The 25,854-nt window shown below is 50.6% G+C and overlaps 2 protein-coding genes across 3 annotated transcripts in view; one reads left to right on the forward strand and one right to left on the reverse strand.

The window, feature by feature from the left end:
• Positions 1-14,851: 14,851 nt before the first annotated feature.
• Positions 14,852-21,005, forward strand: TMEM37 (transmembrane protein 37). The gene is made up of 2 exons (XM_061439804.1): positions 14,852-15,001; positions 20,031-21,005. Exons 1-2 carry the CDS (start codon positions 14,981-14,983, stop codon positions 20,619-20,621), a joined length of 612 nt encoding a protein of 203 aa, XP_061295788.1. The 5' UTR covers positions 14,852-14,980; the 3' UTR covers positions 20,622-21,005.
• Positions 21,006-23,366: 2,361 nt separating this feature from the next.
• The window catches only part of SCTR (secretin receptor), a 74,878-nt gene continuing 72,390 nt past the window's right edge, over positions 23,367-25,854 (reverse strand). The window contains exons 12-13 of one of the 2 annotated variants that reach the window (XM_061439795.1): positions 24,881-24,922; positions 23,367-23,776 (exon numbers count right to left, since the gene is read on the reverse strand). In XM_061439795.1, coding sequence (XP_061295779.1) covers positions 23,627-23,776; positions 24,881-24,922 — 192 coding nt within the window. In that variant the 3' untranslated portion in view covers positions 23,367-23,626. Of the gene's footprint in view, positions 24,923-25,854 lie in introns of both variants that reach the window. The other variant, XM_061439789.1, reaches the window with a different exon arrangement.

Consider the following 25,854-nt stretch of genomic DNA (forward strand, 5'->3'; position numbering starts at 1 on the left):
TGGCAAGGATGTTGGGAAATGAAAACTCTGCTGCTTTGGGTGCTCGTGTCCAGAGGGGTCATTCTATGCAGCCACGGGCATGTGTAACAAATCTAAGTGTGTACATGTGCCCCTGACCTGGCATCTAGGGAGCAGGTAATGTGCATCGGCCAGGTTGCTGGAGAACATTCAGTTCCATCAGGCAAATGGGAAGGGTGAAACTCAGAAGGTTTGTGAAGTATAGGTAGGTAAGACATATGAGACAGATCCAGAGAACGCACTGAATATAGATGAAAAGGGATGGAGGGCCCAGAAGATGCTCAGTACCCCTGCCCCACTCAGTTTTCATGAGGCACAGACTGTAAAACATTAGGCACATAATAGTCATGATCTGGATACAGCTCTTATTCGGTGACAACCATTCTGCCCTAAGGGTCCTCTGCTGCAGAAAGACCAGGGCTGTTGATCAGACTAAATGTTGAGTTACACCTGTAGCCAGACCTACTCATCCTTTGTCCTTTGACTCTCAAAGTGTGAGTGTTTGCCCTCAGTCACCTTCTGTCTGCTGGGACCCTGGCTCAAACCTCAACTGTTGTGCTAATAATTCACCTTCGTTGGAAAAGGCTAATATCAGAGAGAGTAAGAAGGAAAAGACAGGTGAGGACCACATACCAAGATTCAGGTGGTACATACCTCCCAGCCTCTTGTATGGCATCCTAGGTCTGCATGTGAACCCACTGCATCTCTCCCACCCACCTGGCCTTCTCGCTGGGTGCTGATTGACATTAGTCTGTGTGATCCAGGCATCTAATTTGGCCTCTGAGCCTTTCTATTTTGTGAACGCTGGCTCAGCCTGTTCGGTGCTGTGCTTGGAGGCATCCAAGACATAAAGGCTCACATGACGGACATGGATTAAGATATTCACCAGTGTGGTTGGTGGTAGGGTGAGGGTTCTGGAGTGACCTATTGTTCATCACTAAGGTGAACAGATAAAATGCAGTGGATGAGTAACAGCAATCAAAAGCAATAAGCAGCAATGAACTTGACTGTTTAGTTTTCTTACTGGGACCCTCAGTAAAGAATACTTTTTACAATGCAACCTACATCTGTCGATCTATTTTTTATTAGTATTTTTTAACACTTTATTTATTATTTTTGGCTGCACTGGGTCTTTAATGCTGCATTCAGGCCTTCTCTAGTTGCAGCAAGCAGGAGTGACTCTTCAGTTGCGGTGTGAGGGCTTCTTGTCTCGGTGGCTTCTCTGGTTTCAGAGCACTGGCTCTAGGCAGCAGCGGGCTTCAGTAGTTGCTGTGCATGGGCTTAGTTGCCCGGTGGCTTGTGAAGTCTTCCTGGACTAAGAATTGAACTCATGCCCCCTGCATTGGCAGGCGGATTCTTAACCATTGGACCATCAGGGAAGTCTAATCAAACTATTTTTGGAAAAAAATTCATGAATAATGTGTATGTGCACAGTCACTAAGTCGTGTCTGACTCTGTGATCCCATGGACCATACCATGCCAGGCTCCTCTGTCCATGAGATTTCCCAGGCAAGAATACTGCAGTGGGTTGCCGTGCCCTCCTCCAGGGGATCTTCCGCACCCAGGGATTGAACCTGCGTCTCCTGTGGCTCCCGCAATAGTATGTAGATTCTTTACAACTGAACCACCTGGGAAGCTCCCATGAAACAATATTTACCCTGATGATGTTTGAGGCACTCTGATATTGACTTATATATTGTATTCATTTCCTGTATATGGTGATTATGCCCTGGCAGAATTGATCTCACCAGCTACTACTGGGACCCAACCTATTATGTATAAAACATTGAGTCCAATTTTTACATATTATCAATAAGGATGGCCTCTCATCATGCCTTTGGGTGAGAACAGTGGGAAACAGAACAAGATTTATAGCATAATGCCACTTAGGAAAGCAAAAATCACACACATACACACACACACACACACACACACACAAGGATACACAATGGTTAAGGATATAAATCAAACACATAAAGGCAGTCCCATTGGGGAAATGAAAAAAGGAAACTCCTGAAGGATCTGGATGTTCAAGTGTTATGGTCTAAGAATGATGGGCTAGGCTCTGAATCTCAGTTCAACAAAATGAAAAGATGAGGGTGCATCATTTACAGGAGAAGTTTGAGAATCACATGAATAGCCAGGAAATATATCAGAGTTGGAAAATGCTGCATTTAGATTCTTGAAATGTAAATAAACGATCAGTTCATGAGGTCAGAGACGAAATATCACCCAGAACAAAGCTTGAAGAGAGAAGGAAGGGTCCCCTCACCATGCACGAGTTGATACCAGGTGGAAAGGAGATAGTCAGCTTGGAGGCTGGCAAAGAGTAGCGTCTGAGAGGCCTGGCTGGACAGCGTACCCTCGGCACACTTCAGGGGAGGGGCCCAGGATGGGGGGATACCATTATTCCAGGGAGGGGTTCTCTGTTGAGTGTACAGCCCTTGCCTCATTGCTTTCTTGCCCAGAGCCTCTGCTGCTCAGGAGGATGCCCTGCCCCCAGCTCTTGGTTACAGCTCTTTTGGACAAGGTTGGACCCCCAGCCCCAGAATGACCTACTCAGGCCATCTGCTTCCTTTACATCAAGCAACCTCACTTTTCTGGACTAAGGAGATTCTCTCTCAGGAGCCTGAACTAGGAAGGGGGCAATCACTGCCATGGGGGTGAAACTGCAGCAGAAGGTCTCAAATCTGAACAAGAGAGATGGCTGGGTCTCAAGCAAGCAGTTACAGAGAACAAAATCTGGGGCCTGTCAGGGAAGAAGTGGTGGAAACAGATCCTAAAGGTGTGGCTGGGTTATTTACCAGGACAACACAGGGCTGGGATTATCAACTTAAATCCTACAAGGGCCAGGCAGGCAACATGGTGGAGTGAACAGAGCTGATGGTAAGATTGGGGGCCCCAGAAAGAACAGTCCACCCAAAGGCGTTTGCATGCTCATTTGATAAGTTGTGCCCAACTCCTTTGCAATCCCATGAACTGTAACCTGCCAGGCTCCTCTGTCCATGGGATTTTCCAGGCAAGAATACTGGAGTGGGTTGCCATGCCCTCCTCCAGGGCATCTTCCTGACCCAGAAACCAAACCTGCATCTCTTATGTTTCCTGCATTGGCAAGCAAGTTCTTTACCACTAGCACCTCCTGGGAAGGCCATCCATCCAAAGGGCAGTCATCCAAAGTGGCCACTGTTCACACAGTAAAAGGACCTTTGGGGGTCCAAATCATCTTTTCTTTTTGGCTGCACTGCACAGCATATAGGATCTTAGTTCACCAGCCAGGGACTGAAACCGTGCCCCCTGCAGTGGGAGCAAGGAGTCCAAACCATCAGGGAAGTCCCTGATCTTTAGGGATGTTCCAAACCACCCCCCCTTTTTTTTTATTTATGGCTGCACTGGGTCTTCCTTGTTATGCACACATGGGCTTTCTCTAGTTGTGGCAAGCAGGAGCTAGTCTCTAGTTGCGGTGCTTCTCACTGGTGGTGGCTTCTCTTGTTTCTGAGCTCGGGCTCTACAGCTCGGCTCAGTAGTTGTGAGGCACCGGCTTAGTTGTTCCAAGGCATGTAGGATCTTCCCAGACCAGGGACTGAACCTGTGTGCCCTTCATTAGCAGGAAGACTCTTAACCCCTGGTCCACCGGGGAAGTCCCCCAAACCTCCCAAGTTTTGAATTGACAACTTTTTTTGCTTTTAACATGTCTACAGACTGAGGTGGTAAGTGGCCAGACTACCAGACCATGCTGGCTCAAAGTCTGGAAGCTACCTCCCACTCCATCCCTCTACTCCCCCAGGGAGACCATACCTCTCTCCTTTACCACTCCTCTGGACCTTCTGAGGGAAGGGAAGTCTACCTTCCTTGTAAACATCAAATCTTATAAAGTGGGTGGTAGGATATTGCCTGGGCTTCCCCAGGATTTAGGTGAAGCCCTGTCCAAACCATTTGAATTCTTTTGTCACCATTCGTGCTCATGATCAATTCCTGGCATCTAATTTTGCTTTTTGGACACTTTGATGTGACAGGTGAGGTACACTAATTAGGAAAGAGCACCAGTGCATTTTGGGAAGGGACGGGCCAGCAGTCTGCTCTATATAAGCACCTGGATACGTCTAGTGTGTCTGGTTAGTGGAGACCATCCCCTAGAGACTAGTGTCTCAGCGTGTGTACTGAGAAGTCCAAGGTCCAAGCCTGCAAAGAAGATGCTAGAGGGACTTCTCTGGTGGTCCTGTGGTTAAGACTCTATGCTTCCACTTCAGGGAAACGGGTTCAATCCCTGGTCTGGGAACTTCAGATCCCCCAGGCCCTGCAGTATAGCCAAAAAAAAAAAGAGAGACAGAAGGTGCTAGAAGTCTCTCTCACTCTGCCTGGAAATATGCAGGTGCTGGTGCCCTGAAGGGGTACCCATTTTTAAGGGCAGACTTGAATTTAGAAAGGGGAGACCCTACAGAAAGACCATCCTCCAAGCCCACCTACATCACTCCCTTTCACCTTCGGACAACATGGCAGAGAGGTGGTTCTGATATACAGGGATGCTCAGGTAAGATGTCTGGTTCCTGCTTCATTCATTCATCCCTTCCACTGGTCAGTTCTGTCCCCTCGCCCACCTCCCGTCACCATCACTGATGCCCTGGGCCTCTCACACTTGCTGCCCTCCTGGCCATGGGGGACGTGCTATAGAGTAAAACCCCAGGGCAGGCAGAGAAGCCCCTGGGCCACTAGAATGCAGTAAACAAAGTCTGTGTTGCAATCAGGCACCCTGGAGGAGGCCAGAATGTGGGGCTGGAGCTTGAGGAAGAGAAGGCAAAGTGCAGGGGAGGTCTGGCATGGAGGGGATGAGGAGGGGGCTAGGAGAAGAGGAAGACCCGGTGAGTGAGGGCAGAGTCGTGGGGAGATGATGGGGAGGGCAGGGGTCAGGCAAGGGGGCTGACCCTTAAGGCAGGTGAGAGTTGGAGGGACCCGACATCCAGGCTTAAAGCAGGCAGAAGTAGTCATCAGCTTTGACACTGTCCAGTGAACTAGGCAACTCCTAACAGACCCCCCAGTATTGCCTCTGGGTCTCCCTGGGTATCTGCCCCACCTCATCTTGTAGACCCTGTGCCCCAGCTCCTCAAAGGAGAAAACCCCAGGGCAGGGGCCTACTAAATGTCAAAGTGGAGCCGCCTGCCCCATCTAAGCTTCCTTGGGGTCAGGGGTCATTCCACACTCTGTGCCAGGCAGTTGGCTGGACTCTACACACCCACTGCTCCCGTCCACTCCCACAACCCTCACAACACCAAGAAGGATGTGTTTTCCCATTTGACAGAAAGCTGAGGCTCACAGAAGAGAAGTGATTTGCCCACAGTGCATCTGAGGCTGCTTCATCAAATAGCAAGCTGTATGGACCAGTCCCTGCTCTTGCAATGGGCATGCAGGGGTGAGAGAGAGACCTAGTGCTAAGGTTGTGTGTTGTGTTTTAGAGAGGGAAACAGACAAGTAGGGAAGTTTAGCTAATGATCAAGAGAATATGAAGGTCTACAGCATCGTAAATCAACAGTACTTCAATAAAAAAATTTTTTTTTAAAGAGAGAGATAATATATACAAAAGAAAAGAAAAAAATACAAAAGTAACAGGCTCAAGTGTTGGGGGTTGGTCCTTCTTGGTGTTGCGAGGGTCATGGGAGTGGACGGGAGCAGTGGGTGTGTAGAGTCCAGCCAACTGCCTGGCACAGAGTGTGGAATGACCCCTGACCCCAAGGAAGCTTAGATGGGGCAGGCGGCTCCACTTTGACATTTAGTAGGCCCCTGCCCTGGGGTTTTCTCCTTTGAGGAGCTGGGGCACAGGGTCTACAAGATGAGGTGGGGCAGATACCCAGGGAGACCCAGAGGCAATAGTGGGGAATCTGCTACTCTGGCTGGTGAAGTCAAAGGAAGTCCTTGAAGAGGTGACAGCCTGTCCAGCTGTCACCAGGGAAGGCCTGTTACACCAGGGGACCATGAACATAGGAAGCCTAAGACTGGACAGAGCTCCCCACTTAGGGTGCCGGTGGGCACATGCACCTGGAGCCAGCCAGGAGCATGAGGCTCCGAGGGTAGAGCAGCCAGCAGCCTCATGGGCCTTGGGAAGGAGGGAATGGGAAGCTGCATGTAGGGACAGAGGAGGTTGAGAGGGGAGGCAGGGAGGTCGAGAGTGGAGGCAGGGAGGTCCAGCTGGAGGCTGTTAAACATCATCCACATTAGAAGTGCTGGAGCCTAGAGCTGGAGACATAAGAGGATGGTATGGACCAGGATATGAGGGAACAGACAGGAGGAGGATGTGGGCCTGAACTGGGGAGGCTGGGGAGGAAGCAGAAATGAAGGGGAGGCAGATTTTGACCCTAAAACCCAAGCATCTTACCCCAACAGGAACTTTGTCTTTTTCTTCTTTGTCTCTGATTAGCCAGGACAGTGGAAACACAATAGGTATACAGTTAACTCATCCATATATTCAATATTTATTGAGCTCCTACTAGGTGCCTGTTGCTAAAGTTGAAGCTCCAGTACTTTGGCCACCTGATGTGAAGAACTGACTCATTGGAAAAGACCTTGATGCTAGGAAAGATTGAAGGCAAAAGGAGAAGGGGGCGGCAGAGGATGAGATGGTTAGCATCACAGACTCAATGGACACAAATTTGAGAAAACTCTGGGAGATAGTGGAGGACAGAGGAGCCTGGCATGCTATAGTCCACAGGGTCACAAAGAGACAAGATTTAGCAACTAAACAACAACACATGTGCCTGGCTCTGTCCTAGGCACCAGGGATACAATAGTGAACACGGCAGAGTCCTTGGCCTCTTGGAGTTTACACAGTGGAGGGAGAGGAGACATGTGTGGGGGGTAGGGGGTGGGAAGGGGGAAGCGAAAAGAGGACAAAGGAGCTCTGTTTCAGACTAGGTGATCACGGCAGGGGGTGAGGTGGTAGGTCTTAGATGTGAGGATTTTGAGGAAGTACATTTCCGGCAGAGGAAGCAGCCTAGAGTAAGATGGTCTGGAGGTGGGCGGTACTTGCTGACTGAACCGGTTGAGTCATTAAATGATACCTGTGCCCTTGCCTTGGAATGTTCTGTTATAAGACAAGTGCCTGAGTCTTTCTCATCAGACAAGAGTGGTCAGAGGGGCAAGTGGGGGCCACATCCTTGCTTTCTTTATACTAGTCCTCTTTCCCTGACACTGGCCAGGCCTAGAAGTAGGACAGGTGGAGAAAAGGCAGAGAGAGCCAAGCAAGAAGGTAGCTTCTCTGCTCTCCCACCACTCACGCCAGGCTGTTCTGGATTTCACCCCTGAAGGGCCCACCCTCTCATTCCCCCGCACGTCTGCCCCTGCCAACTCCCTCCTTCCACCCCACACTGGGAAACACTGCCCCTCCAGACAGTCACCTCCTGCTGAGTGGATTGTCAGCCTCTCACTGTCTCACCTGGGAATGCAGTGGGCACTGCCAAGCTGCTCTGCTCAGACCTGGTGAAACCATGCAACTCAGGTTGGGACTTGAACCCACGTGGCCAGGACTCGAACCCAGTCAAAACCCAGTCTCCCAACTAAGGTCACACACCTGGTTTCAGGATTTGATGAAAGTTCTTCATGTCTCATCACAGAAAGAATTTGGTGAGAGACAAAGTTATAGGAAAGAAGTGGATTAATTTCTTCTTTCTTAATATATATTCTTTATTGAAGTATAACTGACTTACAATGTTTCAGGTGTACAGCAAGGTGATTCAGTTATACATATACACATATATTATTTTTCTGCTTATTTTCCATTATAGGTATTGACTATAGTTCCCCATGCTATACAGTAAATGTTTGTCGCTTGCTGCATATCTATTTTTTTAATTAGAAATCTAGCATTCTATTGGAGAAGGCACTGGCGACCCACTTCAGTACTCTTGCCTGGAAACTTCCATGGATAGAGGAACCTGGTAGGCAGCAGTCCATGGGATCGCTAAGAGTCGGACACGACTGAGCGACTTCACTTTCTCTTTTCACTTTCATGCATTGGAGAAGGAAATGGCAACCCATTCCAGTGTTCTTGCCTGGAGAATCCCAGGGACGGGGAGCCCGGTGGGCTGCCATCTATGGGGTCGCACAGAGTCGGACATGACTGATTTGACTTAGCAGCAGCAGCAGCAGCATTCTATTCATACTGTCCAACAAGTGGAATCAAAATGACATAATTTTTTAGTCAGGCAAAAATTCATAAGCTTTCTAAAATATGTATTATATATACTACTTACATATATGTATATAAAAGCTTTTATACTATGCTTGATAAAGTCTTGAGAAAGAACATCAAAAAGAGAGAGAGAGAGAAAGAGATGGAGAAGCTAGAAAACATAAACTAAACAAAATGGGAGCACTGAATATGAAATAGAAAAAGTGAAAGAAACTAGATAAAAGTAAAAAAGTGTCATATAGTCCAGTCCTTGGCTGCTCATTAGAAACATATCTGGAGCTCTGGAGAGAAAAAGCAATACCTGGGCTTTTTCTTTTTTTCTGGGTTTTTTTTTTTTAATTCCAAGATAAATCTGATATGCATCTGAATTTTAAAAAGTGATTACAGGTTTTTCTATTAAATGATAGTTTATATAGGGTTCTACTATTTTTCTGTTGACCAATCATGAAACAATGGTATTAAGTGACTAATAGTTACATAATCACAATAGTAAAAGACCTTTATCAATTTTCACAATCAGTGTGCTCTGCTTAGTCACTCAGTCATGTCCAACTCTTTGCAACCCCATGAACTGTAGCCCACCAGACTCCCTTCTCTGTTCACAGGGATTCTCCAGGCAAGAATAGTGGAGTGGGTTGCCACGACCTCCTCCAGGAGATCTTCCCCAACCCAGGGATCAAGCCCAGGTCTCCTGCATTGCAGACACATTCTTTACCACCTGAGCCACCAGGGAAGCTCTCACAATCAACAGCCAGACAAAAACATAAAAGATAATTACAATTGCAAGCCATAATGGGAACATGATTAACTTAACAATATAAAATAATTACCTACAATTTGGGGGGTCAAGCAGAGTAATGTGATAAGTGGAAGTGTATACATGCACGTGTTTTCATCCACTTAGCCAGGCTATGTCTTTTGGTTGGTGCATTTAATCCATTTACATTTAAGGTAATTATCAATATGTATGATCCTATTACCATTTTCTTAATTGGGGTTTATTTTCTGTAGGTCTTTTCCTTCTCTTGTGTTTCCTGCCAGAGGAGTTCCTTTAGCCTTTGTTGTAAAGCTGGTTTGGTGGTGCTGAATTTTCTTAACTTTTACTTGTCTGGAAAGCTTTTGGTTTCTCCATCAAATCTGAACTAGAGTCTTGCTGGGTAGAGTGTTCTTGGTTGTAGATTCTTCCCTTTCACCACTTTAAATATATCATGGCTTGTAGAGTTTCTGTTGAGAAATCAGTTGATAGCCTGATGGAAGCTCTCTTGTATGTTATTTGTCATTTTTCCTTTGTTGTTTTTAATCTTTTATCTTTGTCTTTAATGTTTGCCAGTTTTATTACTATGTGTCTTGGTGTGTTCCTCCTTGGGTTTATCCTGTCTGGGACTCTCTGTGCTTTCTGGACATGGTTGACTATTTCTTTTCCCATGTTAGGGAAGTTTTCAGCTATTATCCCTTCAAATCTTTTCTCAGGCTCTTTTTGTCTTTATTTTCCTTCTAGGGCCCCTATAATGCAAATGTTGGTGTGTTTATTGTTGTCTGAGAGGTCTCTTAGGCTGTCTTCATTTCTTTTCATTCGTTTTTCTGTATTCTGTTCTGCAGCAATGATTTCCACCATTCTGTCCTCTGGGCCATTTATCTGCTCTTCTGCCCCAATCACTCTGCTATCAATTCCTTCTAGTGTATTATTCATCTCTGTTCTTTAGTTCTTCTAGGTCTTGGGTAAACATTTCTTGTATCTTCTCCATTGTTTTCCTGAGATCCTGGATCATCTTCACTATCATTATTCTGAATTCTTTTTCTAGAACATGGCCTATCTCCACTTCATTTGGTTGTTTTTCTGGGGGTTTACTTTGTCCTTTCATCTGGGACAGAACTTTCTTTTTCATGCTGATTTACTTTCTGTAATGTGGCTTTTGTTCTAGCCTCTGTGGGACTATGGTTCTTTTTGCTTCTTCTGTCTGCCCTCTGATGGAAGAAGCTAAGAGGTTTGTGTAAGCTTCCTGATGGGAGTGACTGGGTCTTGCTCTGGTGGGCAGGGATTTGCTCAGTAAAGCTGTAATCCAATTATCTGCTAATGAGTGGGGTTGCACTCCCTCCCTGGTAGTTCTTTGGCCTGAGGTGACCCAGCCCTGGGTTCTATGAGCCCTAAGGTAGACTTAATGGCAAACTCCAAGAGGATTTATGCCAAGGGGGAACCTTCCCAGACTGCTGCTGCCAGTGGTCCCATCCCTGTGGTGAACCTCTGCCGACCCACACCTCCACAGGAGACCCTCCAACACTAGCATGTAGTTTTGCTTTAGTCTCCTGTAGGATCACTGCTCCTTTCTTCTGGGTCTTGGTGCATGCAAGATTTTGTTTGTGTTCTCCCAGTCCTGTGGAAGTCCTATATTCAAATCCCTCTGGCATTCAAGGTCAGATTCCCTTGGATTCCCAGTCCCTATGTTGGTGCCCCAGACCAGGAAGCCTGACATGGGGTTCAAAATCTTCACAACAGTGGGAGAACTTCTTTGGTATTATTGTTCTCCAGTTTGTGGGTCATCCACCTGGTGGGTGTAGGATTTGATTTTATCATAATTGTGCCCCTCCTACCATCTTGCTGCAGCCTCTATTTTGTCCTGGACCTGGGGTATCTTTTCTTGGTGGGTTCCAGCATTCTCCTGTCCTTGGTTGTTCAAAAGCTAGTTGCGATTTTGGTGCTCTCGCAGGTGATGAGCACACATCCTTCTATTCCACCATCTTGAACTGGAAGCCTGGAAATTCTTTTCCAGTTTCTAGAGACTGCTCTCATTCCTTGGCTAAGGGCTCCCTTTCATCTTCAGTGCCAGCAATGGTCTCACTCAGACCTCTGCTTCTGTCAAAACATCTCTTCCTCTAGAAATGGATTTATTTAGAGAAAAACACATTCCAAAGACAGAGTGTATGGGCCATCCCAGAAGGTGAGAGCAGCCTCAAAATGTGTGATTAGCTTTAATGGACTGAGTAATTTCACAGGCTAATGAGTGGGAGGATTATTGCAACTACTTTGGAGAAGAGATTTCTAGGAATTAGATTATCATCCACTTTTTGGTCTTTAATGGTTGGCTTTGGAACTGTCATGGCACCTGTGGGTAAGTCATTTAACTAACGTGATACAGTGAACATATACTAGGCTCAAAATCTAGTGGAAGTTGGACTTGTCCACCATCTTGGAACCATTTGCTTCTAACCAGTTTATGTCATGTTCTCAGGCTGCCCTACCCCCTTCCCTTCTGTTTCACTGGTGCTGTGGAGGGATCTTGGAAACCCTGGTACCCTCTAATTCAAAGGAAGGGCCACCCAGGTGACCAGACAGGATACCTGGTCCTTGGCACAAGCTCCACCTAGACTTTGACTGTGTCTTGGGCCACATGCAGCATATGGGATCTAGTTCTCCAACCAGGGACTGAACTGGTGCCCCCTGGAGTGGAAGCATGGAGTCTTAATCACTGGACCATCAGTGAAGAACCTGGGCTTTCTTATGACCATAAAATGATTGGAAGGGGACCATCACTTCCTCATTATTATCCTTAAGTCATTTCTGCTTCTCCAGAGATCTTGCTGACAAGACATGTCACTCTAATTTCCACTGATTCAAGACTTTCTATTCTTACCAAAAAAGCATAACAGGCAGCATACACACAAATGTGCCTGATCACACACAGAATCTTAGCAAGCACAAAGTGGGCGATAGGTTAAGGGATTTGACAAGGTGTCTTAGGCAGTACTGGAATCAGACGAACATCCGACAGGGAGAAGGGGGTTGGGAGCATTAAGTGAAAATACCCTTGGGTAAACTCAAGATAGGGGCTTCCCTGGTGGCTCAGATGGTAAAGAATCCACCTGCAATGTAGGAGACCTGGGTTCCATCCCTGGGTTGGGAAGATCCCCTGGAGAAGGGAATGGCTACCCACTCCTGTATTCTTTCCTGGAGAATTCCATGGACAGAGGACCCTGGCAGGCTGCAGCCCATGGAGGTCACAAAGAGATGGACACAACTTAGTGAATGAACAACAACTAAAAACGTGAGTGAAGTCACTGGGGGCTACCTGCCTGTGTGAATGAGCCAAATCATTTAATTCACCGTACTTAGTTAAGGGGCTTCCCTGATGGCTCAGATGGTAAAGCGTCTGCCTGCAATGCAGGAGATCCGGGTTAGATCCCTGGGTCAGGAAGATCCCCTGGAGAAGGAAATGGCAACCCACTCCAGTACTCTTGCCTGGAAAATTCCATGGATGGAAGAGCCTGGTAGGCTACAGTCCATGGGGTCGAAAAGAGTCGGACACAACTGAGCAACTTCACTTCACTCAGTTAAGGAGAAAGGAGATCTTGCCTTACCTTAAGGAGAAACCCCCTCCCTGTTTATCAACACACATCTTCCTACAACTGAGAAGGGAGGGGAAGGTCTTAGTGGGAATTTACCCTTTTGGGGGCAGGGACTTGAGAACTCTAGCCTTGTCAAGAGTCCAGGAAAAACAATGAGTTTTGTTTTGTCCTGTTTGCTGTTTTCTTTTAATACTTTTTTGACCACCATCTGGCATGCGGGATCTTAATTCCCCAACCAGGGATCCATGCCCACTGCAATGGAAGTGCTGAGTCTTAACCACTGCACCACCAGGGAAATCCTTGTCATTTGCCTTTTCGATGGTCTCTGAGGCAGCAAGGTGACTTCCCTGATGGTGCTAGTGGTAAAGAACCCACCTGCCAATGCAGGAGACAAAAGAAGTGCAGGTTCCATCCCTGGGTCAGGAAGATCCCTGGGTCAGGAAGATCCCTCGGAGGAAGGCATGGCAACCCACTCCAGTATTCTTGCCTGGAGAATCCCATGCAGAGGAGCCTGGCGGGCTACAGTCCATAGGGTCACAAAGAGTCGGACATGACTAAAGCAATTTAGCATGCATGCAGGAGGTGGCAAGGAAGCAGGCAGGGTTGTACATTCTCCCTTTGGAAGGGAGGGGGTATTAGGGTTAGGGGTGTACAAACCCCTTTGGGGGAGACAAAAGTGACACAGGAAAGACTGCCCTGAAGATTCCACTATTTTCACACTTAACTGAGGGCCTGGCAAGACTCTGATCTTTCATGAATATTATCTCATTTATTAACCGTGGCGCAGAGATTCTTGCTCCTTGGAAGAAAAGCTATGAAAAACATAGACAGCATATTAAAAATCAGAGACATCATTTTACCAACAACAGTCTGTTGTCAAAGCTATGGTTTTTTCAATAGTCACGTTCAGGTGTGAGAGTTGGACCATGAAGAAGGCTGAGTGCCAAACAATTGATGCTTTCAGATTGTGGTGCTGGAGAAAACTCTTGAGAGTTCCTTGGACACCAAAGAGATCAAACCAGTCAATCCTAAAGGAAAGAAAAGTGAAAGTGAAGTCGTTCAGTCCTGTCCAACTCTTTGTGACCCCATGAACCATATCCCACCAGACTACTCTGTCCATGGGATTTTCCAGGCAAGAATACTGGAGTGGGTTGCCATTTTCTTCCCCAGGGCATCTTCCCGACCCAGGGATGGAACCCAGGTCTCCTGCATTGTAGGCAGACGCTTTACCGTCTAAGCCACCAGGGAAGTCCAAATACTAAAGGAAATCAACCCTAAATATTCATTAGAAGGACTGATGAGGAAGCTCCAATGCTTTGACCATCTGATGAGAAAAGCCGACTCACTGGAAAAGACCCTGATGCTAAGAAAGATTGCAGGTAGAAGGAGGCGGCAACAGAGGATGAGATGGTTGGATGGAGTCATCGACTCAATGGACATGAGTTTGAGCAAACTCTGGAAGGTGGTGATGGACAGGGAAGCCTGCCGTGCTGCAGTCCGTCCAGTCGCAAAGAATCAAACACAACTTAGCGACTGAATAACAGAGACAAAAACAAGAGCCCGGGATCACACAGTACAAGGTGCTGGAAGCCGCAAAGCCCAGGAGGGCACTGCGGTCTAGACGCCTCTGCCTCCCCTGACGCTCAGGTGGACACGCTGGGGCGGAATCCGGTCCTGGGTCTCTGGCCTTCCGCCTGCGCTGTCCTGGCCGTTGGGAAATCGGTGGCGGGCGCACAGCGGTCCTCAGAGCGAGGGAATAACTCCAGGCCTGGACTTCGCGGGTCCGCAGCCCCAGCCTACGCTTCTAGGCCGTGTCCTGGCCTCCCACACCTCCCCGGTGGCTCCTTCCCGCGGCCCTGCTGATTCAGCGTCCACCCAGGGGCCCCGGCGGGGGGGAGCAGCCCCGCCAGCAGCCCGGCCAGCAGCTTGCTGTTACCCAGGGCCCCTCCCCGCCCCTCCTTCTCCGCCCCATCCACCGTCTCCTCGCCGCCCCTCCCTCTCCTCCCCGTCCCCAGTCTCCTCCCGGTCCCCAGTCTCCTCTCCGTCCCCAGTCTCCTCGCCGCCCCTCCCTCTCCTCCCCGTCCCCCGTCTCCTCGCCGCCCCTCCCTCTCCTCCCCGTCCCCCGTCTCCTCCCGGTCCCCAGTCTCCTCCCCGTCCCCAGTCTCCTCGCCGCCCCTCCCTCTCCTCCCCGTCCCCCGTCTCCTCCCCGTCCCCCGTCTCCTCCCCGTCCCCCGTCTTCTCGCCGCCCCGCCCTCTCCTCGCCGCCCCTCCCCTCCCTTCCCTTCCCCGCTCCGCCCTTCTCCCGCCCCGCCCTCCGACCCACCCTGCGCCCCGGCGCCGCCCCCTGAGAAGAAAATTCCCAAGCCGCGAGGGTCTGCCTCAGCAGATCGGCGCTAGGGATCGTGGAGGCAGCTGCCGGGAGTTCGCGAAGAGCCCGGGTGCAGGATGACAGCCCTCGGCGTTCAGGTGAGCGAGCGGCCGCGGTGAGAGCGGTAGGAGTGCCCTGCCAGGGTCCGAGGGATAGTCAGGAAGCCACCTCGGACCACTCTTCCACCCCAGCACTGTTCTGTGGCTCGGTCTTGTCGCTTGGGTCCTTCGCACACCCGAGGCTCCCAAAAGTCTCGGGGTCGGGGGGTTGTCTTACTTCTCTTTGGGGTTCTCTGTTTCCATCGGTTAGGTTTAACAGAAGGGTCCCTCCTAAAAGGGGGCGCTTTGGGGGCGGAGAATGGACGGAATCCACTTGTAGAGTGAGGTTCGCTCCCCGGAGGAGAAGGCATGTCTCGGGAAGCCAGAACTTTCCTGAACCCAGGCCAAGAATACCATCTCCCCTCCGCAAAATTGACTTTTGGGGGGACGGGGACGGGGGTGGATTCGCTGGGACGCGCGGAAACCTGGAAACAGACTGTAGTGAGGTGAGGGGCCGGCATTGCAGAGATGAGGTTTCCCAGTGATGCGAGGCGTTTGCTGGAGAACCTGCCCGTCTCCCTCCGCCCCTCTGGAGTACAATTCTCCTACCCGGCAGCCGAGCCTCCATAGCGGACGCGTCCCGCCCACGCGTGTCCCGACCTGATGGTCCTGGCGGTCAGAGCCCAGCAAACTCAGCCCGCGAGCGCTCAGAGCGCCACAGCACTGACCCCAGAGCTCCGCCCAGTTTACAGATGCGGAGACTGAGGCTCAGGTGAAGTGACCTGGAGGTGGCGGCCAGCTCAGCCCCAGAAGCGAGTGAGAGCCAGACTTGGCCCGAACAGGAGAAACTCCACCTACAAGCCGCCCGCAAACCTCCTGCGGCTGGGATTCAGCAGCCCGAGAGCGGGATGCAGCGAGTTACTCCCTACTGTTCTGGGCATAATCTGAAGTCCCGACCGGTCTGCCTCCGTACCTTCTGCGTGGAGGGTGGGATCTGGTGTGGTCCCGCCTCGAAGAGCCGGCGGCCCAGCTGGGGAGAGAACTTGCAAACAGGATTTAGATGGGTCCGGGGAAGTGAATGCTAGATTAGAAACTGCGACAGGATTAAGGGCTGGGGGAGAGCTTCTTGCCGGGCTGGGAGGGGCAGGAAGACTGGTAGCCAGGTTGAAGGACTTGATTTTTAGCGAAGGATGGAGAAGGGGGTTGGGGGTGGGCGGAAAAGATGAAGTTAAAACCCCGGAGCGCTACTGTCGGCTGGCAGGGCGGGGTTGGGGGCGCGGGCTGTGTTTGAAGACAGTCGCTGACACTTAGGAGCACTTAACACTGAACCACAGGCTTGGGACTGTCCTATGCAGTTGCGGTGTTCAGAACTCGGTTCAGCTCCACCACGAGGGCAGAAGCAGGACTAGTTATCTCCAGGGATAAATAACTTGTCAAAGAGCTAAAAACCAAGCAGACTGGTTCCTGTACCTCTCTGACCAGTGTCCTGGGGTCATGCTGGCGTGAATGGGCTTACTGTTTAGGAAGCTGTAGAAGGGATTTTCTGTGTGGCTCAGTGGTTAAAAAAAAAAAAAAAAAAATCCACCTGCCCATCAGGAGACCCAGGTTGATCCCGGGTGGGGGAAGCTCATTCCAGTACTGAAATGGCAACCCATTCCAGTACTCTTGCCTAGAGAATCACAGGGACAGAGGAGCCTGGCTACAATCAGTGAGGTCCCAAAGAGTGGGACGCAACTCAGTGGCTGAGCACAGATGGATTTCCAGCTGATGAGGAGAAGGGCCTGACCTGGCCTTGGGCTAAGTGAGCAGTCGGGGGTTGGGGCAAATAAGGAGGGAGGGGTAATGTGAAGAATGAGTAGTGAGCAGCCCAGAGTGTCTACTTAGGGGTGGATGGAATCAGATGGGGTCCTGAGTTGTAGAGGAAAACAGGATCTTGGCAGTGGACTCAGCAGCCCAAGAGTGTCAAGTGACACTGTTCTACAGGTCACTAGAAATCATTCAGGGAGCTGGATGAAAAGGGAAAATGCCTCTTCCTTTTTTTTTTTTTTTAGTGGAGCAAGTCCTGGCCCTGAGACTAAAGTGACTTGCCCAAGGTCACAGAGCTGGGCAGGGCAGTATCAGGGACAGGGCTCAACTGCCCTCATCCTGGGTGGTCCACAAACCTTCCACTGACCATGGTGAGGCTCAACTGCCCTCCAGGAGAGGATTTCAGGCCTTAGATGGCTCAAAGCTCAGGTGTGGGGGGCAGTGGTAGGGAATGAGGACTCAAGATACCTTATTATTCCTAATATTAGGACTAGGCTGTGGTAAATCAGGACTGCTCATGTGCCAAGCATCTTTATATACATAATCTCATTTAATCCTTGGGAGTTTTATTGGTGTCAGAGTTTGAATGATGCCCTACTCTGGGATGGGAGGGGGAAAATGACCTGATGTCAGCTGTCTTTCTGAATGTCTGAGAGCCTAGAGATTAAAGTCCAATCTGTGCCCAGGACAGGTGGGGCTGAGCACAGGACGGCATGTGCTTTTTCTCCAGACAGTGTGATGTCCAAGGTCAAAAGGCCTCTGGGTGCTGTATTCTTGTGACTTGTTGCCTGCGTCTGGGGTTTTCCCATCCTACAAACTTAACAACCTCTAGGGGTGTTATAACCTCGCGAGGTGCCTTCATGGCTATGCTTTCCTGCAGCGGTCACTAACCCCTACAGAATGTAGATGAGAAACAAGAGTCAAGGGGGCTAATAAACCTTGTTGCAAAAACAAACACCTTTGTGGTTTGTAATCAGAGGTTTCAAAGCTCCCTTGGTTTTCCTAGCAGTAGAGCTAAATTTTCTATTGAAATCCAGTACAGACTCAGATTCCCAGTGGCTCTGGCAGGAAAAAGAGATCTGATGGGTTGAAGTGAGGGGACCCCTCCCCCTGCTAAGAGACAAGGAGACATGGTTTGAGAACCACAGCCTAGATTCCCTCCTGAATGCTCTTTACAGCACACCAGGCTGCCTTTATGTCTGGATCTGCATCGGTGTCCTTGGGTGTCCCTCAGTCCCCTCCACTCCTTTTCCTCACCATCATACTGAGCCCCTCACACGATGGCCCAAGTCAGTATTTATTGGTAGCATGCATCCCCACCCCAACCCCCGCACATGATACAGCTGTTGAGCCGCTATGCCATGCTTTACTGTGACGTAGGTCAATGCTCTTGGGCAGGTCCCTTGGCCTCTGTGACAGTTGCCATCTTTGCATACCCCCCATGAAGTTTCCTACTCCACCAGACTAGTTTGTTCCTTTTTTTTTTTTTTAAATGAAAAAGCAGCTATTCCTTCTTTTTTTTAAGTGGTGGCGAGCCTAGAGGCTACTCTTGATCGCGGTGCCCAGGCATCTCATTGCAGTAACTTCTCTTGTGGAGCACGGGCTCTAGGCTTAATTGTGGCACTCGGGCTTAGTTCTTCTGGCATGTGGAACTGCCCAAGACCGGGGATTGAATGCTTGTCCCCTGCATTGGCAAGCAGATTCTTATCCACTGTACCACCAGGGAAGTCCAGACTCGGGTTTAAGGGTGAAATGGGATCCTAACTTAGGCAGAAGTGCTGAAAGCAAACAGGATTCTTTCCTGTACCCCTGGGGCTGCTAAGTTGGGCAGGTTAGCAGGCAGCCTGATGTTCCTGCTGGGGCTCTGACCACAGGGTCTCCCAGGAGCGTGGCCTTGTTTTCTGCCCCTCACTGAGGGGGTGGCCCAGGCCTGCCTCTGGAAGCCTCCGTTTGCACGTGGGTAGGGCTGACCCTAGAGTCCCCTTTTGGTTGGTTTCCCTAGCAGTGATCATCACGCTAGTTTTGAGTTTTCTGCTTTGCTTACCTCCCAAACCAAGGTGTAACCTGGGCTGCTTCCACACTCACTGTAAAGGACATAATTTAGGACTGGGCAGGGGATGGTTTAAAGGGAGCTTCGGGTGAAAGTGGCAGTGGTTGCAAACTTGACGTTCATTTATCTCATGGCTCTTGAGCACAGTGCCAGGTGCTAGGGAAAGGCCCTGGCCTCCTGGAGACCTCAGTCTCCGAGTGAGACAGTCAATAACACACAACCACTATTCAGACAGAAATACGTAACTTGCCAGAACGGTTCCTCTGAGAGTGACCAGAGGGAGTACCTTCTGTGTTGGGTGGTTACAGAGCTGTTTCAGTCGAGATATGAAGAATGGAGAAAGGGGGACAGCCAGAAGAGCCTTTCAAGTAGAAGAGCCAGTAGGTGAGGAAGAAAGCTCTAGGTTTGTCCTCGGCATGGGAAGAGGGCCGTGTGCCTGAACAGGGTGGTGGGGAGGATGCTCTGGGAGGGCTTGTGGGCCATCTAAGGCCTGCTACTCTTTGAAGCATTCCTTTTGCTTCTGGGTTGGGGGACCATGACTGGAGGGTGCCTCAGGGTTGTAACAAGAGACACCTCACTGGGCGCTTGGCCCAGGCTGCCAGGAGAGAGGACAGTGCACTTTTCAGGGCTGAAACCAGAGACTGAAGGGGAGCCCCAGGGACTCCCCTTCCAACCCCAGAAGCTGCTGGAACACTTAGTGGTGGCATGTTCTGGGTGGGGTACAGGCTAAGCCAGACTAAAGGGTAAAGTGCAAACATCACTGAGCACCTGGGTCCTGGCAAGTTCAGAAGGTACAGATTTGGATGAAAGTAGGGGAGACCAGGAGCCAGGGGAGGAAACCATCACTGATGTGCTAATAACTCTGTAGTGTTCTTATTTTGCATATAAAGAAACCAAGGCTGCCTGCTGGCTCAAGGTCACAATAGCCAGGTCAAACAGGTTTTCTGACTTCAGAACGGGCTAAAGAGTATAGACAGGCAAATGGAATTTGGGCTTTTTATTCATTATAAAATCTTTAAAGAAAGGGCAGGGAACTCTTTACCTGATAAATAACTGGATCCACAGACAATGCTTATAGGTCTTGAATGGAGGGTGGGCCGGGAGCAGGCTGGATGGGAGAAGGGTTCCAGTGGCAGTGGGAATCTGAACCGCATGTTGTGGGTCCTCCCTGAAGACGCTGGTGGGGTGTGGCAGGGGGCCCTCCCTGACATGTTGCCCCATGCTGTCTTCCAGGCACAGAGGCTGCTGGGCCAAAGGAGGCCCCATCGGTCCTTCTTTGAGTCCTTCACCCGAGCCCTCATCACCCTGTGTACGTCCCTGGCTGTGGTCCTCTCCTCCATCTCCATCTGCGATGGCGAATGGCTCCTGGCAGGTGACCACCTCTTCGGACTGTGGCGCTTCTGCACTGCCTCCAACCAGACGGAGTTGCACTGCCTCCGAGACCTGAGTCAGATCCAGGTGCCCTGGCTGGCCTTGGGCCTGGTTGTGGCCCGCATCGTGGCCACCTTGGCTGTGGTGGTCGCCATCTTTGGCCTGGAGTTTCTCATAGTGTCCCAGGTGTGCGAGGACTCCCTCGCTTGGCGGAAGTGGGCTATGGGCTCCACCCTCCTACTCATCTCATTCATTCTCTCCTTTGGGGGCCTCCTGAGCTTCCTGGTCCTTCTCAGGAGCCAGGTCACGCTCTTGGGCCTCACCCTGATGTTCTGGAGTGACTTCACAGCTTCCTTCCTTCTCTTCCTGAATGGTATCAGTGGCCTGCACATCAACAGCATCACCCACATCAACAACAGCATGCATCCCTGGGGCCTGCCTACAAAAGTTTAGGACCTCCTCCAAGGACATCAAGTTACGGGAAAGCCTGCCTATGAAGGGACTTTTCCAGACTTCCCTGGTGATCCAGTGGTTAAGACTCTCTGGGCTTCCAATGCAGGGGACACGGGTTAGATCCCTGGTTGGGGAACTGAGTCTCACATGCTGTGCAGTGTGAGGGGTGGAAAAGATGAGACTTTTCTAATTCCAGCATGTGACATTCAAATTGATGCCTCTTGGCCTTGGTGTGTTTGGGCCAGTGGTCCAGGGGTCTTTGCAGCTGGTCTGCAGCCCAGAGGTCAGGTGGGAGCCTCCATGCCACCAGCTGCACCAGTTTATCCACAGCCATGTTATATAGGATGTTGATTTTACAAGAATAAACATATTTGAAAACCTTTACTTGAACCCTTCCTGGGATGGGAATAGACCAGGAAGCAGCTCAGGTCACTGTGCCCAGGCCGGCTGCACAGGGAAGCACAGTTCACACCTGTTTTATTGACCTGCTGGGATGTGGGCTGTAGGGTCCCTGGGCCCCCTGGGACACTAAGAGTGAATCATCCTTCCAGCAAAGGGTGTCCACTTAGTGCCTAAGACTTTCTACCACCAGCTCAAAGGGCCTTTGCATTTTCCCTGCTTTAGCTTTGGTCATGCCAGGGAAGCAGAGTTCAGGATTGCTTGCATATAGTAGGCTTTCAAACCATTTGACTTTATTTGAACCCTGCCCTTTAGGGTTGCCTCAAAATCCCAGGATAACCCCCTGCTTCCAGCAGCTGGCTGTCCCTCTGAGGACTCTCCTTGTGAGTACTGCCTGAAGCCCTTCCAGGAGAGCTGCCTAACTTATAATATGTCCTCTTGATGTAGGGACTTCCCCGATGGCTCAAGCAGTAAAGAATCCACCTGCCAATGCAGGAGACTTGATCCTTGGGTTGGGAAGATCTCCTGAAGGAGGAAATGGTAAACCACTCCAGTATTCTTGCCTGGAAAATCCTCATGGACAGAGGAGCCTGGCAGCTACAGTCCATGGTGTTGCAAAGAGTTGGACACAACTGAGCACGTGATGAATGGATCTCTGACATAGCATGTGCGTCCATCTTTGGTCAGGGCCAGATAGCCTCAGAGCACCATTTTTGATCCTAGAACACACTCCAGAGAGCACGTATCTGGACTCCACGGGTACAGGGAACTGGCCAAACCTTGGATAATGATTAACAACCAGCCTAGATACAGGGGCCTGCAGATGAAGGAGACAGGAACCAATGAAGATTTCCACCCTTGCTGGCCGCTTTATATTTTTGTGCATTAAATTGCCCCCTTTTCAGTCCCTTTTCTGCCCAGTAGGTGGGTTTTTTTTTCCCCACCCTCAGCCTATTTCATTCTATACTAGCCCCGAGCCCCTCCCTGACCTGATGAGCTCAGGCCTTCCCTGGTTCATTCTGGCCTCATGAGGTTTGGGTTTCTGCCTGCCAGGTCCTCTTTCTGGGTGCCTATACCTCGTGATTTTTTTTTCTTGATTCGAAGATGCAGAGTTCATGGGGGTCTCTGGAGAAAGTTATATCAACCATACAGGCTGACATGTATTCTTAGCCCTGGAAAATGGGCAAGCTGGCCTTTTCACCCCAGGGGCGGTCTATGAGGTGAGAGAGGGTGACCTCCTTGTCTGCAGGGGTGAGATGCAGAAGTTGGGGGCCAGGGCCACTTGTCCAGGTCACCCAAAGCCAGGACTAGAGCTGGGCCCACCCACCAGCAAGATGCCCTTCCCTCTACTCTGGGGGGAGGGGTCACCTCTGCTCCTGTCCCGAATGCTTTCCCTGAGCACTGCTTTCCCTGAGCATGTAGGCAGTGCTTTGTAAAAAGGTTCAAATATTCAGTCCTTTAATCTTCACATGTCCAGCAGAGAAGGAATGCTGATATGCGAGGGAACTGAGATCCAGAGAGTTAAGGATAAGATGAAAATTCCCAGTAGGACAGGGAGACAGGCCCCCATTCATCCCGACCTGGGAGCAGGGAAGACAGACAGCCTTGGAGCGAGCCTGGGGATTTAAAATCAAAAGTCCTGCACTGAGCTGCCACTTCCAGCTGGGTATCTTGGTCAAGTCACAGGACCTTGGTGAACCAGTTTCTCTTCTGCCCCATTTGCTGCAGTACTACAGATAACTGAGGGCTCCCCTCATAGCTAAGTCGGTAAAGAATCTTCCTGCAATGCAGGAGACCTGGGTTCGATCCCTGGGTCGGGAAGATCCTCGAGAAGGAAATGGCAACCCACTTCAGTATTCTTGCCTGGAGAATCCCATGGACAGAGGAGCCTGATGGGCTACCGTCCATGGGGTCGCAAGAGTCAGACATGACTTAGTGTCTAAACCACCATTACCAAAGATAACTGAAAGCAGGAATAACAGGGTGCCTCATCCCTTGTTAGGGTCATTAAAAGGTTCCCTGTAACTTCCTCGAGTTGTCTTGAAGGCCCCGGAGTAAGAGCTGGATGGGTGAGTTGCAATGAGGGCTGGGGAGGCCAAGGGCAAGGCCAATTTCTCTGGTTCACTGGTTATTGTTGAGTTGCTAAGTCATGTCTGATTCTTTATGACCCCATGGACTGCAGCACACCAGGCTTCATTATTCTTCACTGTCTTCCGGTTCACTGGGCTTCTAAGCTTATTCCTGAAAACTGGAGCAGGGAGGTCAGGGAAGCCCCCTTCTCCAGAAAGTAGCAAGGAACATCATCCTCCACCTTGCGTCTCAAGGACAAGAAGACTGACAAACACCAAGTCTCATCCCAGTTACCATTTATTCCCCTGCCCTCTCCTGGGACCCCTGAACTACTCTTTCCAGGAAACTCAACAGATCTGAATCCCAGGCCCTTTTGCTGTCCCAGGCCCCATCAGTTCTGAGGAATCATCAACACAACCCCACCCCAAGGCCAGAAGGAGGGGTGTAATAGTCACTGGAGAGACCACACGGCATCCGGCAGAAAGGCAGGCTCTCCTACTGCAGCGGTCAGCCCTCAGGACCTAGGGTGACCAGCCTCAGATGACACTGGTCCTATGGGTGGCCCGACTCTGCTCCGAGGTGCTGGCCTTGATGCCGTTGCTGAAGGAGGAGCTGGGGGCCACGGGCCGCAATGGGAGCTCATGGAGGTGCCACTGCCGCCACTTCTTCTGAACTTCCAGCTGCACCTGCCCCCGGAGACCAGGAGTCAGTCAGGAGGGAAGGGCGATCTTTGTCCGAGTCCTGCTTTTTCCACTGGGGCCTCAGCACAGGCTCTGCCACTCCTGCCCGGAGGGCATGCTTTCCCCTCCACTCAGATTTACCATTTTCAGCCCTGACATCCATAGATACTGAGGGGCCCCTTTCCCTTGGGACCTTTCACCAGCAACCTCAGCAAACCTATCTTGAAGAAGGGGCCTGTGATCGTTCCACAATTTCCAGATGGTCACCTGGGACAATTGGACACGTCCACAGGAAGCCACTGTAGCTCAGAACTCATCTAGGGACCAGGGGGCTACTCTTTGGAATTTCCTTCACAACCCCCAGCTGCAGCAGCAAAGCATTTGGGGCTAGGTTTGATGCTTGACTTTTGGAAAAAAATCAGAGGCTACTTCCATTCAAGTGGGGTGAACCAGATGATTGACAGCCACAGGAAGGGTTTGTTTGCATGCAGTACCATGTTCAACTAATGTCAACTGCACGGCCTCTGTGCCAGGAGCCTCCTGATCCAACCCAGATGCTCTGGGCAAGCGCAGAGACTGAAAGTTAAGTGTGCAGCTCCCCCAACCCTGCTCAGCAGTCACACTCTTTGGAGGTCTCTGAGGACAGAGGGGCAGACGTTTCACCAGAGTTACTCTCTTTACAGATGGGAAGCCTGAGGCCCAGATCAGGGGAGTGACCGAGGTCACTCATCAGGCAACCAGCAGTCAGCAGCCTCTGTTAGGGTTGGGGTGCCTGCACTTTCCATTTCCTGAATTTGCTGGAGGGTTAGAATCACCTGGAGTGCCTGTTAAAACATTCTCAGCCTCCAGCCCAGACCTAAGGGATGCATTTTTGCCTGTTTAGAAACAAGGTAGGACCCAGCAGTTGTTTTAACGAGGCCTCTGGGTGATTCTGTTGCTCCCGTTAAGTGAGCTCAGACTCCTGGAAGACAGATTTTGAGCCAGGAGGCCCTGGTCTCCCCCACCCACACCATACCCCACTCCCTGCCACCCTTTCCAGGTGGCCCTTCTGAACCACAATCCAATGACAAGGGAGCTCCCCAGGCAGCAGAGCAACCCTAGAACACTCACCTCCCCATTGAGGAAGCAGTAGAGGACGGCCACCACCAGGCCCTGCGGAGGAAGCAGGGGCAACGGGATTGGTGCGGGGCTCCAGCATTCGGCCTCCTAGTCCCCTGGGGTCCTTTCATCACCAGCCCCAGGCTCACTTCTCCCCATGACTATTCCAGAGCCTTACCACATTTCTGCTACCCCAGAGGGAATAGGGGCTTCCTCTTCTGGCCTTGCAGTGCACCCAGCTGTGCTGGCATCACCCACACAGACTGAGACTCTTGGGGGCAAAAATGACCCCAGGTCCAGGGAGTTGCCCTGCGCCAGGGTGGTGTCAGTTACATTAAATGCTGCTGCTGCTAAGTTGCTTCAGTCGTGTCCTACTCTGTGAAACCCCATAGACAGCAGCAGCCCACCAGGCTCTGCCATCCCTGGGATTCTCCAGGCAAGAACACTGGAGTGGGTTGCCATTTCCTTCTCCAAGGCAGGAAAGTGAAAAGTGAAGTAGCTCAGTCGTGTCCGACTCTTAGTGACCCTATGGACTGCAGCCTACCAGGCTCCTCCGTCCATGGGATTTTCCAGGCAAGAGTACTGGAGTGGGTTGCAATTGCCTTCTCCGTTACACTGAATAGAGGCTGCTAACTCAACCTCAGTGACCAGGCAGGTCATGGGAATTAGTAAGGTGGGCCATCTGGGAGAAGCAGGGAGCGGTGGCATGTGAGACTTGTCCATCCCGCCCAGAGCTCTGCTCTGACCACACAGTCACAGATTTGTCTTTCTATCTGAGTAGCTATCCCTGTTTAAACCTCTCCAGATTTCCAGCTGGTCCTGCAAACGAGCCCACCCAGGCCCAGGGGTTCACATGGCTGCTCCACCTACTCAGCTCCAGGCAGGATGGGCGTGCCTCAGGTGTCACCAAGCCCTGCTTCTCCTGGAAGGCCTCCCTTATTAAGTCCAGTGACCTGCCTGGTCCCTGCGGCTGAGTTAGCAACTTC

Source organism: Bos javanicus, chromosome 2 (genome assembly GCF_032452875.1).
Source record: "Bos javanicus breed banteng chromosome 2, ARS-OSU_banteng_1.0, whole genome shotgun sequence".
Lineage (NCBI taxonomy): Eukaryota > Metazoa > Chordata > Mammalia > Artiodactyla > Bovidae > Bos > Bos javanicus.